The sequence below is a fragment of the Rhinolophus ferrumequinum genome, chromosome 2 (assembly GCF_004115265.2).
Source record: "Rhinolophus ferrumequinum isolate MPI-CBG mRhiFer1 chromosome 2, mRhiFer1_v1.p, whole genome shotgun sequence".
Classification (NCBI taxonomy): Eukaryota; Metazoa; Chordata; class Mammalia; order Chiroptera; family Rhinolophidae; genus Rhinolophus; species Rhinolophus ferrumequinum.
In genome coordinates this window covers 29,739,167-29,756,036 of record NC_046285.1, presented here as the reverse complement: position 1 = coordinate 29,756,036, position 16,870 = coordinate 29,739,167, and the positions used below count along the sequence as shown (strand labels likewise).

The following is a 16,870-nucleotide window of genomic DNA, read 5'->3' as shown; positions in this document are numbered from 1 at the left end:
ATTGCCCACATTTCATCCCCAGCTGCCCACGAGGGTGACTCCTTCCCTCCATATCTGACTCACCCCTCAAGAATCCTTAAACCGCACCTAACCTTTTCTGTCACAGCAGAGACTGGCCTTTCTAACTAACGTTGTACAAAATTAGCTATTCTCCATGCTCCAATTTTGTCTCAGAGGCCTTAGATTTATAAAATGTGACATCCAGAAAGCACCCCATGATTCATCCAATTCAATTCCCTTATTTTAGAGAGAACAATAAGCTCTCTCTTATTAGAAGCTTAAGCTGTAGAGGCTGCTTAGTAGTAGAGCCAGAATTAGAAACAAGATTACTTGACTCTCCACTGGGGTCTACTTAGCCCACAGATTATGTATGGCTCTGACGTTTGACCCAGGTTTTCCATAAAAGGCGATTCCTTGTTTTAACCCCTTATCTATTTCAGCAGAGGAGATGGTATGGTGGCCATGCTAACACTGTTTATGACTTCTTACTCTACAGATAACATCATAACTCTCCTTTCCCAGGCTCTTATGGCTTTGCAACTACATGTCCTGGAGATCATCTCTTTTATCTTCTCTGAAAGAGTGCACAACTCAGGATGACTTCGGGCTTCTTTTTCCCAGGGGAGAACTCAGGTGCTACAGAAAAAGAGGAATTTCAATGTCACACAGCTTCTTCGTGATGTAAGAGTGAAGTGCAGTTGAATAACAAAAACAAAGATTTGAGGTGTCTGAAACAAGGTTCATGTATTCATTTATTTCTCACTGCAACATTAAGATAAACAAGTGTAATTCCATGTTTAACAAGTTACAAGTTGTAGGGAGCCCAGGAATCTTCCGCTTATCTATAAAGCAAATAAAATAAATGTTTTCGTAGCACTGGCATCAAATTTTAGATGACCTGAGAAGAGTCAGACTAGGCCCTGCATACTAAGACTGACGTGCAAGATGAACTTATCCAAAGTATTTTCAAACTGAAAAATAAAACATTTAAAATCAAATACTTCAACAAAATTGGAAATACAAACAGTACACCAAGAATCATCCTCAGTCAGTTGTTCTCCAAACAAAAGGTCAAGAAACAAAACCATGAACAAAGATAATGTAATAAAATAAAATAAAAAGGAAAAGAAAAAGTTCACCCAGAAAGACTAGATGCCCATCAAAATCACATCTCTTCTTCTGATTCTTGTTCTCGTTCAGCATTTTTCAAGAGTCCAGCTTCTGAGGGGCAGAACCTGTTAACTCGAGATTTAACCAACCTGAGGAGAATGAAAGACACCTCACGTTATGGTGTTCAAGAACCCAGAGCAATATATATTTGTAGTACAACAAGTCATTTGTGCAAATAGGAGAGGCACCCCCCCCTCCAAAAAAAAAATCACTTTTGTTTGTCTTTGGACCTACCTGAATTTTTTTTTTTGGATTAAAGCAGGGTAAACAGATACAATATATACAATATAGCTTTTGAATGTATAACAGGAATATTTAATTAGGCACAGAAGATGCCTAATTATTCATAACTTTTATCATTTCTAAAACAAACAAGAGACTCTCTGGGCTGTAGAAATCCTGGGTGAAACCAAGCTCAGCAGAGCTTCTCCAAGTCTGCACTTAGCTGTATATTGTAAGTAGGAGCCCTCTCCTGAAAGGACAGGCGTCTCTTTCCCCATATCAAGTCTAGGATGTATTGCAGCCCCTACTTGCACCTTCAGAAGGGTGCTTTTTTACAGGCCACAGGCCGCTCAAATGCAGGTGATGGTTCATAATGAATTAAAAACTTAGAAGAACCCTCTACCCTTGTGACTATCTTCACAGATTAAGAGAATCTGTAGGATTGCAGGAAGCTGCAATTATAATTTTTGACATTGGAAGATGAGAAGCTTTCTAGTGGCAGAAACCCAGCAGGCTCTCCCCTTCTTTGTTGTAATAAGAGCTAGAAAAAGCTTTTTCTGTGTGTGATTATTTGTGAAGACATTTTACTGTGATCATATCAATAAAACATATTATCTTCCAGAAATACATAGGAATATGCAAGCAAAGTTGATAAACCAAATGACCAAAATCACTCTCCTTTTATGAAAAAGTTCACCAGACTATCTACATCTTCATGCTCATTTTCTGCCTTTATTCTCTTTCCCATGAAGATCTGGTCTGCCACTATCAATATGTAATGCCTTTACTTGTGCTCTGCATCCCACTGGAATATAAGTTTTATAAGAGCAGAGACCTCATCTTATTTACTGCCCTAACCCCAGCCAGAGACAACGCCTAGTACCTAATAATGGCTCAACACACAGTTGATGAATTAACGGCCTTTGGAGCAATCTGCCAGAAATTCGTATCGCTCACCTATTCGTAAATAACGTATAATTTTTCAGTCACTTCCAGTCAGCATTAACTCCTCCAATACACAACTGAGCAGTATTCTGTAACATCTGTTGACTCACCAAGAGCTAAGGAAAACCACTCAAAATCATTTGTCTTGATTATTATTTGACTATTGCTGTTGCATCCAATGTCTTCAATTCTTCAAGGCACTGTTCTCATGAAAGGCTAATAGTCTTAAATAAGTTAAAGTCTGGGACAGTATTTGTGTCTTTTTTTTAAAATCCACACAGTTATTTCCACATCGTACCGCTTCAATGCATGCTAAATAAAATGGGTTAATTCATTCATTCATTGGATTCATTCCTGATAACCCTTGTGGAAAATAAAACAAAGACACTGCTACTTATTACAAATTAATTGTTAACACAGACCCTAGTGATTCCTCCTGTTTCCCATTCCTCCTCTCTGGATTGTATCTGCTATTACTACAAGCTACAAAGATGAGGGATGTTCAGACACCTTAAACAGGTTCTGTCTGCACCCTGTAGCTCTAGGTATTGACACACGCAGAAATAGCTACTGGGGGAAGATTCATTGAAGGTGGAGTAATAAGAGGAAGTGCAAATAATTGCTAGTTCCTGGAATGATGCAAGTCCAGGGAAATAAGGTTAGGGTGTATCAAGGCTTTTGTTCCCATATGTTCTTCTCAATTAATAAGAGAAAGAACAAAGCTGAAACTCTGGATGTACTTTCAGTATCAACTGAAAATCAAATTTCCATAAGGCAAACTATTATATGCCTGGAATTTTGTTATCTCTATTTTGTTCTTCAGAATGGTGCACATGAATCATCACTTGGAAAACCAACCTGAAAATGGGCAATATTTCTCCACCCATAGAGAGGGGCTTCTGAAATAGTTTTGTGCAACAGCGGTATTTAAATACAGTAAAACAAGTAATAAGATTTCCAAACAGATTTGTCTCTCCTATGAGCTGTCATAATCAAGACTGCAGGCACAGGACTGGATGAGACAATCTTTGAATCACTGTTCTGGAAAACTGGGGAAAATAGCTTCATTTTTCAGATTTTTGGGGCATTGGTTCCATAACTCCATTTTGCTTTCATGGTGACCTTTGTGCTATGTCAAAGCAATTCTGATATAATGATGGCTTCAAAAGCCATCACCCGTCATTGAGTCATAAACCACTGCACAGTCAAACCCTGACAGACATTTTTCAAAGCTTTTTATAATTACAGGACTGAATTACCTACGATGTGAACTCACTGAAAATCAATACTGAATCTTAATGACATTTTTTAAGCTATTGCTTAAGTTCGTATCAAAACATGTCAGAACATGAGTTCCTGATCTTACGTTTTCAATAGCAATATGAGAAAAAAACTAAAACGCATAAAAAAAAACATGATTGCCAAACAAATGAAGCCTATATTCAAGTAACTCTGAAACAGATCTATTAAAACAGCAAATAAGTGTTTATTGAGTATCAACTATATTTGGACAATGTGCCAAGATCTGTGAGAAATATGAAAAGGGTCTTTTCCTCAAGACAATACAATCTAGGTAACGGATGAGACTAAGAGGCTAATAACAAACATCACAAGATAGATCAGAATTGTTAAAAGGTGTGGTAGAGACTAAAGTACTATAAAAACTCACGAAGGAAGATGAGCCAGAGCTAGAATAATCGCAGAAGTTTTCATAGAAGAGATGGACATTTAATTTGGACACACTAGGTAGAGGGAACTACGTGGTCACAACGTTAAGGGCGGGGCTGGGGGGGCAGAGGTTGAAAAATAAACATGGAGTTTCTGGTTTCTAGAGAACTGTAAGTAGATAACAACTTCATTAGGGGTCTGAAGGTTTTTGAAACAAGAAGAGACAGTAGTCTTCTTTTCGCTCTGGCAGGGAGCTGCCATGCAGTGGAGGGGCTCCCTGAATGTTGGCTTTGGTCTTGGAGACTGCCCAGCCCCTAAGGAGATGAGGCCCAGATGTCCGCCTAGAACAAGAGGAAGAAGCCACGTTTCACTCAATAGCAGAGCCAACCTTAACAACCAGCTCATGCACATGCTTTGGGGAAATGGAAGAGGACTAATAGAAATCAATTAATGAGAAAGCAGAATTTCCCAGCACCCAACGCACATAAACCTCCAGAAAGAGACAACTCTAAGTCAAAGTGGGCTGACCCAGAGCCTAGCAGAAACACCTGGGAGCCATTTCCTTCGTGATTTCCTCACTCAGAGAACCAGCACCAATTCTGCTTCAGCAGTGAAACTCAAAGAAGTACAGAAGACGTGACCTGGGGCCCAAGTCTAGGAAGAAGAGTAGACAGCTAGGTTTGGCAGAGGCTGAGAGCCCACTCGGCCTACAAGCAGCTACTGAATTCTAGGAATCTAGAGAACCTGGTGGTGTACTGTCCAATATAGTAGTCACTATGAATATATGAATATTTAAATTAATTAAAATTAATATGGCACTAGGAACATGGCAAGTGCTCAGTAAACCCACGGCCATTGTAATAAAGATTGGAGATAAAGAACATTTTGATCAGTGTTGAAGTCTGAAGGATTAGGTGAGGGAGTCTACATGCCTAGTAGTTGGGATCAGCCAGGTCAACTGTGGATTGGCATTAGCTACCTTCGAAATAGAAACTGTACTCACTCCTTTCTAGTCCTACTCATCCTTCAAACTGCAGCTTTTTTTTTTTTTTTTTTTTTTTTTTTTAAGATTCTCTCTCTCTCTTTTTTTGTTTTATTGGGGAAAGGGAACAGGACTTTATTGGGGAACAGTGTGTACTTCCACGACTTTTTCCAAGTCAAGTTGTTGTCCTTTCAGTCTTAGTTGTGGAGGGCGCAGCTCAGCTCCAGGTCCAGTCGCCGTTGTTAGTTACAGGGAGCGCAGCCCACCATCCCTTGCAGGAGTCGAATTGGCAACCTTGTGGTTGAGAGGATGCACTCCAACCAACTGAGCCAGTCGGGAGCTCAGTGGCAGCTCAGCTCAAGGTGCCGTGTTCAATCTTAGTTGCAGGGGGCAGAAACCACCATCCCTTGTGGGAGTCGAGGAATCGAACCAGCAACCTTATGGCTGAGGGTCACTGGCCCATGTGGGAATCGAACCGGCAGCCTTCGGCATTAGGAGCGCAGAGCTTCAACCACCTGAGCCACCAGGCCAGCCCTCAAACTGCAGCTTAATTCTCAATTGTGAGGAGGCCTCCTCTGAGCTACAATAGTGCTTTGTTCTTCTACTATTTCCACTTATTGCATTGTATTTAAATTGACTGTCTCTCCCCACATGGTCTACACTGATGCATTTTTGGTACAGAAGAAGGAAGAAAAGGAGAACAAGAAGAATAAGAAAAAGAACAAGAATAACAACAAAAGAAGACTGGTGTCAGAAACATGGCAGAACGAGGGCTGCTCCTTGAAATCTCTCCTGGAAGCTACAACAAATTGAACAGCTATAATTCAACGAAGGATATCCTACGCAATATGCAAACACATCTGAGAGAGCTGCACATCAAAACATCTGCAGGTGAGCTAATTGGGGCAAACAAGGGCGGGGGGAAATGGAAGGTACAGAGATGGGGGTGCTGCAGGATGCAGCCCGGAGCTCACAGTGCTTCCAAGAGAAGGGAGGACTGAGAATGCAGGTGCACTCTCTGTGGCCCTGAGCATTCCTGCCTGAGGGACCAGCACATAACACAGCAGAACCCAAGATCGGGGCAGAGAAGTCTGGGCAAAGACCAAATCCTGAAGGGTGAGAACTACAATTTAACCCCTCACTGCCAGAGAGAAAACAAAGACACAGAGCCTGGCCGCCTCCCCCGACCCTTCCAGAGTTCACCTCCCCCACACACTCCTAGTGTTAGCAGTAGGCCCCAGAAATAAATGTAGCAGTGTTGCACTAAAAAGCAGAATATCTACAGCCCTGAGAACAGGAGAGACAGTCCTGGAGCAGCAGACACACAGTGCAGCTAATTCTGATGACAGAAAGAACTATAGGGACGAGACAGCTATGGGCTGGAAGTTGACATTGCTTGGAGCCACAAACACACCTGCTACCACTCCCAGCCCACCCCACCCCCACCTTTCATGGCTGATCCCTGGGGGAGGCATCCAGGACTGCTGAGACACATAAGCTCTGCACTGGGCTGCAGGGGCAGCATTGGGGTTTCAGAGGCTCATAAACACATCACCCACCACATCCTCCCATGGGGGCAGTGCCCTGAGTCCTAGGAGACCTGATCACAGAGAAGAAGCCTGCCTCCCAGGAAAACCTACCACCACACCAGAAAATGGAGCAGCACAAGAGAAAATAGAATACTGCCGCATAAGAGAAAATAAAACATTCCAGCAACACCTATGAGAAAGCAAATGAAAGACCTCTTCATATCAACCTGCTGCAGAATCCACTCCTGTAGATGCCCAGGAAGACAAATCCATTAATTGCCACGAATAACCATGGTAACAAGGCAGCTCAGAAATAAAATCAATGAACAAAATGTATATTTTACTAAAGTGATAGAAATTTTAAAAATGGAAATTCTGGAGCTGAAGAACTCAATAAAAGAGATGAAGAATGAAATAGCCAACTTATGAAATAGAGCTGACCAGATGGAGGAATGAATTAGTAATATTGAAGAGAGAAATCTGGGAATGACACAGATGGAGAGAGAGAGAGAGAGAGAGAGAGAGAGAGAGAGAGAGAGAGAGAGAGACTTGAGAGTTAAAAGAAATGAAAGAACTCTACAAGAACTGTCTGACTCCAGGAGAAAGATGGATATGAATAATGGTTATACTAGAAGGAGAAGAGAGAGAGAAGAGAGAGTCTATTCAAGCAAATAGTCAACGAGAACTTTCCAAAACCATGGAAAGACTGGATCCTTAAATCCAAGAAGCAAACAGAACATCCAATTACTTCAATCTCAATAAGCCTTCTCCAAGGCACATTGTATTGAAGCTGTCAAAATTTAATGAGAAAGAATTATCAAGGCAGCCAGGGAAAAGAAGATGGTAACCATTAGATTATCATCAGATTTTTCAACAGAAACTCTACAAGACAGAAAGGAGTGGAGTCAAATACTCAAACTATTGAAAGAGAGACATTACCAGACAAGAATACTATATCCAGCAAAGTTATCTTTTAATATGAAAAAGGAATAAAGCCCTTTCCAGACATACAGAAACTGAGGGAATTTTCCACCACAAGGCCTGCATTACAGGAAATACTGAAAGAGGCTCTTTGACCTAAAACAAAGTCAAAAGGATACAAAACCATGAGCAAGATTACTAACAGACAGAAGCAGAAAATGGCAACCCCTACACAAAATAGAGGACTACACACTTAAACATAATACAAAGGGTAAAGAACATAAAAACATAAAGAAAAAGAAAGAGAGAAGACAATTTGCTACTACAACACAGAAATCAAATCAGAGCATTAATAGGGATAATTTGTGACAACAAAAACATAAAAGGGGAGAAAGTAAAGGTCTGAACTAGCAAAAGGGAATGGAGATGAGAAACATGCTGAAGAAAAAGGACCACTATATATAGGAAACTTTCTTTTACATAAACTTAATGGTAACCACTAAAAAAAACAAAAAAAATCCAGAACGGAGACACATAACATAAAAAAAGAGGAAACAGAGAGGGAAAATCATAGAATACCATCAAACTAAAATAACAGAAACACAAAGGCAAAGAAATAAATAATAGAGACACCAAGCTACAATAAAACAAAACATGAAATGACTATAGGAAATCTCATATATCAGTAATCATCCTAAATGTAAATTGACTGAACTCACCAATAGAAATGCAGAGTAACAGATTGGATCAAAAAACAATACCCAACCATATGCTGCTTCCAAAAGACACATCTCAGCTAATAGGACAAATACATACTCAAACTGAAAGGGTGGAAATCGATACTCTACGCAAATGGAATCCAGAGTAAAGTGGGTGTACTCATACTTAATTTCACAAAACAGACTTCAGGATAAAAAATGTAACAAGAGATAAAGATGGACATTTATCATAATGATAAAGGAGACAATACAACAAGAAGACATAACACTTATCAGTATATATACTCTCAATCATGGAGCACCAAAATATATAAAGCAGTTACTAACAGAACTAAAGGGAGAAACTGACAAAAACACAATTATAGTAAAGAACCTAAATATGCCATTGGCAGCTAGGGATAGATCATCCAAAGAGAAAATCAGTAAGGAAATAGCAGCCTTAAATGACACATTAGACCAAATGGACATAATTGACATTTACAGAGCACTTCATCCTAGAACATGAGACTATGCATTCTTTTCTAGTGTACATGGAACATTCTCAAGGATAGATCATATGTTGTGACATAAAAATCACCTCAGCAGGGGGCCGGACCGGTGGCTCAGTCGGTTAGAGCCCCATGCTCCTAACTCCAAAGGCTGCCGGTTCAATTCCCACATGGGCCAGTGGGCTCTCAACCACAAGGCTGCCAGTTCGATACCTCGACTCCCGCAAGGGATGGTGGGCTGTGCCCCCTGCAACTAGCAATGGCAAGTGGACCTGGAGGTGAGCTGCGCGCTCCACAACTAAGACTGAAAGGACAACAACTTGAAGCTGAACGGCACCCTCCACAACTAAGATTGAAAGGACAACTTAACTTGTAATAAAAAGTCCTGGAAGTACACACTGTTCCCCTTCCCCAATAAATTCTTTTAAAAAAAAAAAAAAACCTCAGCAAATTTAAGAAGACTGAAATCATATCGAGCATATTCTCTGACCACAATGCCTTGAAATTGGAGACCAACTGCAAAAAGAAAGTCTGAAAAACCTCAAATACATGGAGATTAAACAACATGCTATTAAAGAACAATGGGGTCAAAGAAGAAATAAAAGGACATATCAGAAGATACATAGAAACAAATGAGAATGAAAATACATTGTATCAAAATTATTGGGATGCAGTGAAAGCAGTATTAGGGGAAATTTATGTCATTACAGGCCTATCAAGAAACAAGAAAAATACCAAATAAACAACCTAACGTTACATCTTAAAGAACTAGAAAATGAAGAACAAATGAAACACAAAGTCAGCAGAAGGAAGGAAATAATAAAAATTAGAGCATAACTAAATGAAATAGAGAACAGAAAGACAACAGAAAAAATTAATGCAATAAAGATCTAGTTCTTTGAAAAGATTAATAAAATTGACAAACTCTTGGCTGGACTCAGTGAGGTAAAAGGAGAAAAGGCACAAATAAACAAAATCAGAAATGAAAAGGGGAAGATCACAGATGCCACAGAAATACAAAGCATCAAATGTGAATACTATGAAGGACTATATGCCACCAAATTCAATAACCTAGAAGAAATGGACAAGTTCTTAGAAATATATAGCCTTCCTAGACTGAATCACGAACTTGAAAATCTAAATAGACCAATCGATAGTAAGGAAATTGAAACAATCATCCAAAACCTCTGCAAAAGCAAAAGTCCAAAACCAAATGTCTTTACTAGTGAACTCTACCCAACATTCAAAGAGGATTTAATATTTGTCCTCCTCAAATACTTTCAAAAAATTAAACTAGAAGCAATATTTCCTAACTTATTTTATAAGGCCAACATCACCCTGATACGAAAACCAGGCAACTATAACACAAAAAAAGAAAACTAGAGACCAATATGTCTGATGAATACAGATGCAAAAATTATAAACAAAACACTAGCAAATCAAATACAACAATACATTAAAAAGATTATACATCACGATCAAGTGGGGTTCATTACAGGAACACAAGAATGGTTCAACACATGCAACTCAATCAATGTGATACACCACATAAACAAAATAAAAGAAAAAATTTTATGATTATATCAATAGATACAGGAAAAAAGCATTTGACATGATAAAACATCCATTTATGATTAAAACACTTAATAAAGTAGGTATAGAAGGAAAGTACCTCACCGTAATAAAGGCCATATATGACAAATCCTCAGCTAATATCATACTTAATGGTGAAAAACTGAAAGCTTTTCTTCTAAGATCAGAAATAAAACAGGAATGTCCCTATCACCACTGTTATTCAACATAGGTTTGGAAGTCCTTGCCAGAACAATCAGGCAAGAGAAAGAAATAAGGGCATTCAAATAGGGAATGAAGAACTTAAATTGTCACTTTTTACAGATGACATGATTCTTTATATAAAAAACTCTAAAGACTCCACCAAAAAAAAAAAAACTATTAGAAACAATAAACAAATTCAGTAAAGTTGCAGGATATAAAATCAAAGTACAAAAATCCATTGCCTTCCTACATACTAACAATGAAATTTCAGAAAAAGAAATGAAAGAACAAAACAATTCCTTTTGCAATTGCAACTAAAAGAATAAAATACCTAGGAATAAACTTAAAGGATGTGAAGGACCTATACACTGAAAACTATAAGACATTATTTTTAGAAACTGAAAAAGACACAAAGAAATGGAAAGATAATCCATGAACATGGATTGGAAAAATGAACATAGTTAAAATGGCTATATTACCCAGAAAAGCAATATATAGATTTCTTGCAATCCCCATCAAAATCCCAATGGCATTTTTTAAAGAAATAGAACAAAAAATCATCAAATTTGTATGGAATCACAAAAGACACCGAATAGCCAAAGCAATTCTAAGAAAAAAGAACAACACTGGAGGTATCACACTCCCTGATTTTAATTTGTACTACAAAGTGATAATAATCAAAACAGCATGGTATTGGCAGAAAAACAGACACACAGACCAATGGAATAGAATTGAAAAGCCAGAAATAAGCCCACATATTCATGGGCAGATAATTTTTGACAAAGGAGCCAAAAACATACAATGAAGAAAAGAAAGCCTCTTCAATAAATGGTGCTGGGAAAATTGGAAATCCACATGCAAAACAATGAAATTAGACTGCTGTCACCATATACCAAAATTAACTCAAAATGAACATAAGACCTGAAACAATAAATTGCATACAAGAAAGCATAGATACTATATTTATGGACCTTTGTTTCAAAGAGGATTTTATGAATTTGACCTCAAAGGCAAGGGAAGTAAAAGCAAAAATAAATGAATGGGACTATATCAAACTAAAAAGCTACTGCACAGCAAAAGAAACCATCAACAAAACAAAGAGGCAACCAATGAATGGGAGAAGATATTTGCAAACACTTTCAATAAGGGGCTAATATCCAAAATATATAAAGAACTTATACAGCTCAACAACAGCAACAAAAAACAAACAGTCCAATTAAAAAAGGGGCAGGAGACCTGAACAGACACTTCTCCCAAGAAGATATACAAACAGTCAACAGATATATGAAAAAATGCTTAACTTCACTAGCTATTAAGGAAATGCAAATCAAAACCACAATGAGATATCACATCACACCTACTAGAATGGCTATCATCAACAAGACAAATGATAACAAGTGTTGAAGAGGCTGTGGAGAAAAAGAAACTCTCAAACACTATCAGTGGGAACGTCCATTGGTACGTGTAAAACAGTATGGAGGCTCCTCAAAAAATTAAGAATAGAATTATCATGTAACCCAGCAATCCCTCTTCTGGGTATCTACCCAAAAAATCTGAAAACATTTATCTGTAAAGATATATGTGCCCCGATGTTTACTGCAGCATTATTCATGGTGGTCAAGACGTGGAAACAACCAACATGTCCTTCGATAGATGATTGGATAAAGAAGTTGTGGCACATATATACAATGGAATATTACTTGGCCATAAGAAAAGATGAAATAGTGCCATTTGCGACAACATAGATGGATCTTGAGATTATCACACCAAGCAAAATAAGTCAGACAGAAAAAGTCAAAAGCCATAGGACTTCACTCATATATGAGATATAAAACTGAAAGCAACAAAGAAACAAGACTAACAAACAAGAAAACAAAAACTCATAGACACAGACAATAGCTTAGTGGTTATCAGATGGTAAGGGGAGAGGGATTGGTAAGTGAGGGTAAAGGGGATCAAATAAATGGTGATGGAAAGAGAATTGACTCTGGGTGGTGAACACACAATGTGATGCATAGATGATGTTTTATAGAATTGTACACCTGAAATCTATGTAACCTTACTAACAATTGTCACCCCAATAAACTTTAATTTAAAAAATAAATAAATAATGAAAAAACAAAAACAAAACAAAAAAACAACTCATAGACAAAGACAACAGTTTAGTGATTACCAGAGGGCAAGGTGGGAGGAGGGCTGGTAGAAGAGGAAAAAGGGGGTCAAATATGTAGTAATGTATTACAGAAATGTACACTTAAAACCTATAGAATTTTACTAACCAATGTCAACCTGATAAATTTAATTAAAAAATAAAAAGAAGAGTCACTTTCACTGAGCTCTTATTATGGCCTAAGCAGTTTAAATATATGATCTTTTTTAGATTCTATTACTATTCCCACTTTGCAAACAACAAAACTGAGACGTAATGCGGCTACATAATTTTCCCAAAGACATACAACAGATAACAGCAGAGCTAGGAATAGGTGTTTTCATCAATCGGCTATACTGCTCCTCACCCATCATGTAATATATCAGAGTCCTTATAAAAGTATGCATTATTTAACTGAAGCTTATTTTTAGAAATATTTAGAGTAAATGTCAAATTTACCAGGTACCTAAATTTAATAGGAGACATACATGTTTGTCAAAAAATGACACCAAGCAGTTATAGCAGTTGTAAAATGCTATAACTGATGTGGACGTATGCAAACGGAGGGCTCACTCACTACAGGTGTGGAGAGGACCATTCAGAAAAGGAAACAGCATATGCAAAGGCATGGAGGCACAGAAGAGACAGTTGAAGGGTGACGCATAGGTCAGAGGCACAGCAGAGACACTGCTGAGCTATTCTAACTTTAAACCAGCATTTATTCTTTTCACTGGGAATTTCTGTGTGCAGAGAATTTTCTGCTATATTACCCTATCTTGTGCACTGCTAAGGAATGAAATCCCCCTTTGAATTTTAAGTTCAATACTATCAAGGCTTGTTGATCATATAGCAAGGAATAGAACTTTCATGAACAAAAATCACTAACTTACCAGGTAACAAAGGCATAAATCATTCCAATGATGATAAAGGTCAATGCATAATGCCAACAAAAGCATATGGTGAGAAACATAATGTTGTCATGATTCGTTGCATCCCATGCAGGACCTCCACTGGGAGGATAAAGGACAAAACCAATCTGTAATATAAAACAAAAAAGCACATATTAGAATAACCAGCCACTTCTCCAAAGATGGTGCATTTCAAAATGCTTGGTTCCAAGATTAATGGTAACTAAGATAACTCCCATTATCTGAAATGCTACAGTTAAGACATCAGATTTTACTGCCTGTTTTAGTAATATAGACAGTATCTAGTAGGTCATATTTTTGAGGAAAAAAAATTTTAAGGACATTTAAAAACCGATTTCAAAATATGAATAATAATCATCTCTGGGGATTGGTGGGCTTTCAGAGAATGTGCTAGGTTTCTAAGTTGCTCAGTTTCACTCAATTACTTCAATATTAGAGTACAAAAGCTTTCAAAATAAATAATTGCCCACAGCTAACATTATATTCAATAGTGAAAGACTAAAAGCTTTTCCCCTAACATCAGATAAGACAAGGGTGTCTGATTTCACCACTTCTATTCAACATTATATTAGAAATTATAGTCAGAACAATTAGGCAAGAAAAATAAATAAATAAATAAAGGGCATCTAGACTGCAAAGGAAGAAGTAAAACTATATTCACAGATGATATGATCTTATATATAGAAAATCCTAAAGAATCCACAAAAAAACTATTAGAGCTAACAATGAATTCAGCATATTTACAGGATCCTAGATCAACACATAAAAGTCAGTTGTATTTTCATACATATACAATAAACCACCCCAAAATTAAGAAAACAATTCCACTTACAATAGCATTGAAAAGAATAAAACATTTAGGAATAAATTTAATGGAGGAGGTTCAAGACTTTTACACTGAAAACTACAAAACATTGTGGAAAGATCTAAATAAATGGAAATACATCTCATGCTCATGGACTGGAAGGTTTAATATTGTTACAATGGTAATGACACCGAAGGCAACCTACAGATTCATGTAATCCCTATCAAAACCTCAATTTCCATTGCCTTCTTATAGCAATGAAAAGCTGATCCTAAAATCCATATGAAATTATAAGACACTCAGATTAACCAAAACAACCTTGAAAAAGAAAAACAACATTGTCTTACACTGACTGATTTCAAAATTTATTACAATACCACATACAGTAATCAAAACAATGTGGTTTTGACATAATCATAGACATATAAATCAATGAAATAGAATTGACAGTCTATAAATTAGCCCATATATCTGTAGCAACTTGGTTTTGACAAGAGTGCGAAGGCTATTCAATGAGGAAATGGTCAACACATGGTCCTGAGACAACTGGATATGCTCATGTGAAAGAATAAATTTAAACACTTACCTTACACCACATACAAAAATTAACTCAAAGTGGATCAAAGACCTAAATATGAGAACTGAAACCATAAAACTCTTAAAATAAAATATAGGAGCAAAGCTTCATGACCTGAGATTTGATAATGATTTCTTATACATAACATCAAAAGTACAATCAACTAAAGAAAAAATAGATACATTGGACTAATGCATGATACAACATGGATGAACCTTGAAAACATTATGTTAAGGGGAAAAAGCCAGACATAAAAGGTCATATACTATGTGATTCTGTTTACATGAAATATCCAGAACAGGTAAATCCATAGAAACAGAAAGCAGATTAGTGGTTACCAGGGGCTGGAAGGAGAGGGAAAAAGGAAGTGGCTGCATAATGGCTCTGGGGTTTTCCTTTTGGGGTAATGAAAATGTTTTAGAACTAAATAGAGATGATAGTTGCACAACACTGTGAATTGCCACTGAATTGTATACTTCAAAATGGTTAATTTTATGTAAATTTTACCCCAATAAAAAATAAAATCTGATGGAAGGATGGATGGATGGATGGATGGATGGATGGATGGATGGATGGATGGATGGATGGACGAAAGAATGGACTCTCCATTGATTCATCATTCAGGTTACTTGCCTGACCCAGTGAAGCAAGACAGAGAGTTTTTATTTTTGTGCTGGTGCTATGAATTTTATTTATCAACCAGTGTTATAGACATGACATTTTTCCAAAATATCATATTAGTTGAAATTAGTAAGGTACTTTATAACTTCTTCCTGCCCTTCTCTACAGCCTAGGAGATAAAATACACTTGTCTCTGTGTTAGAGTTAAGAAAACTAAGTAATGCGTGATCTGCCCCTCCATCCCCAAACGGTTGCAGACATTGGCTTCATTGCTGCTGTGCCCCACCCACCAACAGTGAGGCCTCTGCATGAGGACATGGCAACATTCTAAGGGGATGAGGCATTGGAACTACTGGCATAAGACATAGGAGACATCAAATTAGAGATCTGAGCCCACAGTATTTAGAGACTGCAGGAGGAGAACGCCACTCCGCTTGTTTGCCTGCTGCTTAGACATGTTGGTGTTTTGTAATACTCTTTTTCTATACTGCTGGGAAAGCTCAATTTGGGGACAAAAACGACCAGAGCCCAGATCTCTGAAAGACCTGGAAGAAAGCAAGAAATTCTAGATCCTCTCTGCTCACTGTTCAGAAATAACAAGAAGAAAACGAAAGTCATGCAGTCAACTCTCAATTCAAGGGACCCAGTCATTTAAGCTGGGTGTCAGGACCGTGAGAACCTGCTTCTCATGCTCTGTTCTCACAGCAACTCATAGAAGGTGACAGAGAAATTCTGTGCCAACAAAGGGCCTTTTAGGAAGGGGAAGTGTAATGAACTATGAACTTACTCCTCAGTTCCCACCTATCAGTTCCACCAAAGTTTCCCCAATTTAACGCAGATATACAACCCATCCACCCCATCTTGGAGAGTGATTTGCTTACTTTCCAGAGGTAAGGATTAGTAGTTGTGAGTTAAATTGTATCCTCCAAAAAGGCGTGTTGAAGTCCTAAGCCCCAGTACCTGTGAATGTGACCTTATTTGGAAATAGGGGCTTTGCAGATGTCATCAAGATGAAGTCATACTGGGTTAGAATTGGCCCTAAATCCAATGCTTTGTGTTCTTACAAGAAGGCCATGTGAAGACACAGGTACACAGAAACAGAGGTGTGACTCTGGAAGCAGTGACTGGGGTTATGTTGCCACAAGCCAAGGAACACGAACGATTGCTGACAACCAGCTAGGAGAGCAGCATGGGACAGATTCTCCCTCTGGGCCCCCAAGAAGTGAACAACCCACTGACAGCTTGATTTTTGGACTTCTGGCTTCCAGAACAGTGAAAGAACAAATTTTCATTGTTTTAAGTCATCTATTATAAGATATTTGTTGTTTTTTTCTTTATTATTTTTCCTTCAAAACAACCCTTAAATGTA

The 16,870-nt window shown here is 37.9% G+C and overlaps 1 protein-coding gene across 7 annotated transcripts in view; it reads right to left on the bottom strand.

Annotated features, from left to right (window-relative positions):
- Positions 1 to 727: 727 nt before the first annotated feature.
- The window catches only part of TMEM45A (transmembrane protein 45A), an 86,951-nt gene continuing 70,808 nt past the window's right edge, over positions 728 to 16,870 (bottom strand). For 5 of the 7 annotated variants that reach the window (XM_033121956.1, XM_033121978.1, XM_033121955.1 and 2 more), the window contains 2 exons: positions 13,460 to 13,605; positions 3,851 to 4,346 (listed from right to left, as the gene is read on the bottom strand). In XM_033121956.1, the coding sequence (XP_032977847.1) occupies positions 4,196 to 4,346; positions 13,460 to 13,605 (297 nt within the window). In that variant the 3' untranslated portion in view covers positions 3,851 to 4,195. Of the gene's footprint in view, positions 1,260 to 3,850; positions 4,347 to 13,459; positions 13,606 to 16,870 lie in introns of those variants that run through there. The other 2 variants (XM_033121996.1, XM_033121962.1) reach the window with 2 other exon arrangements.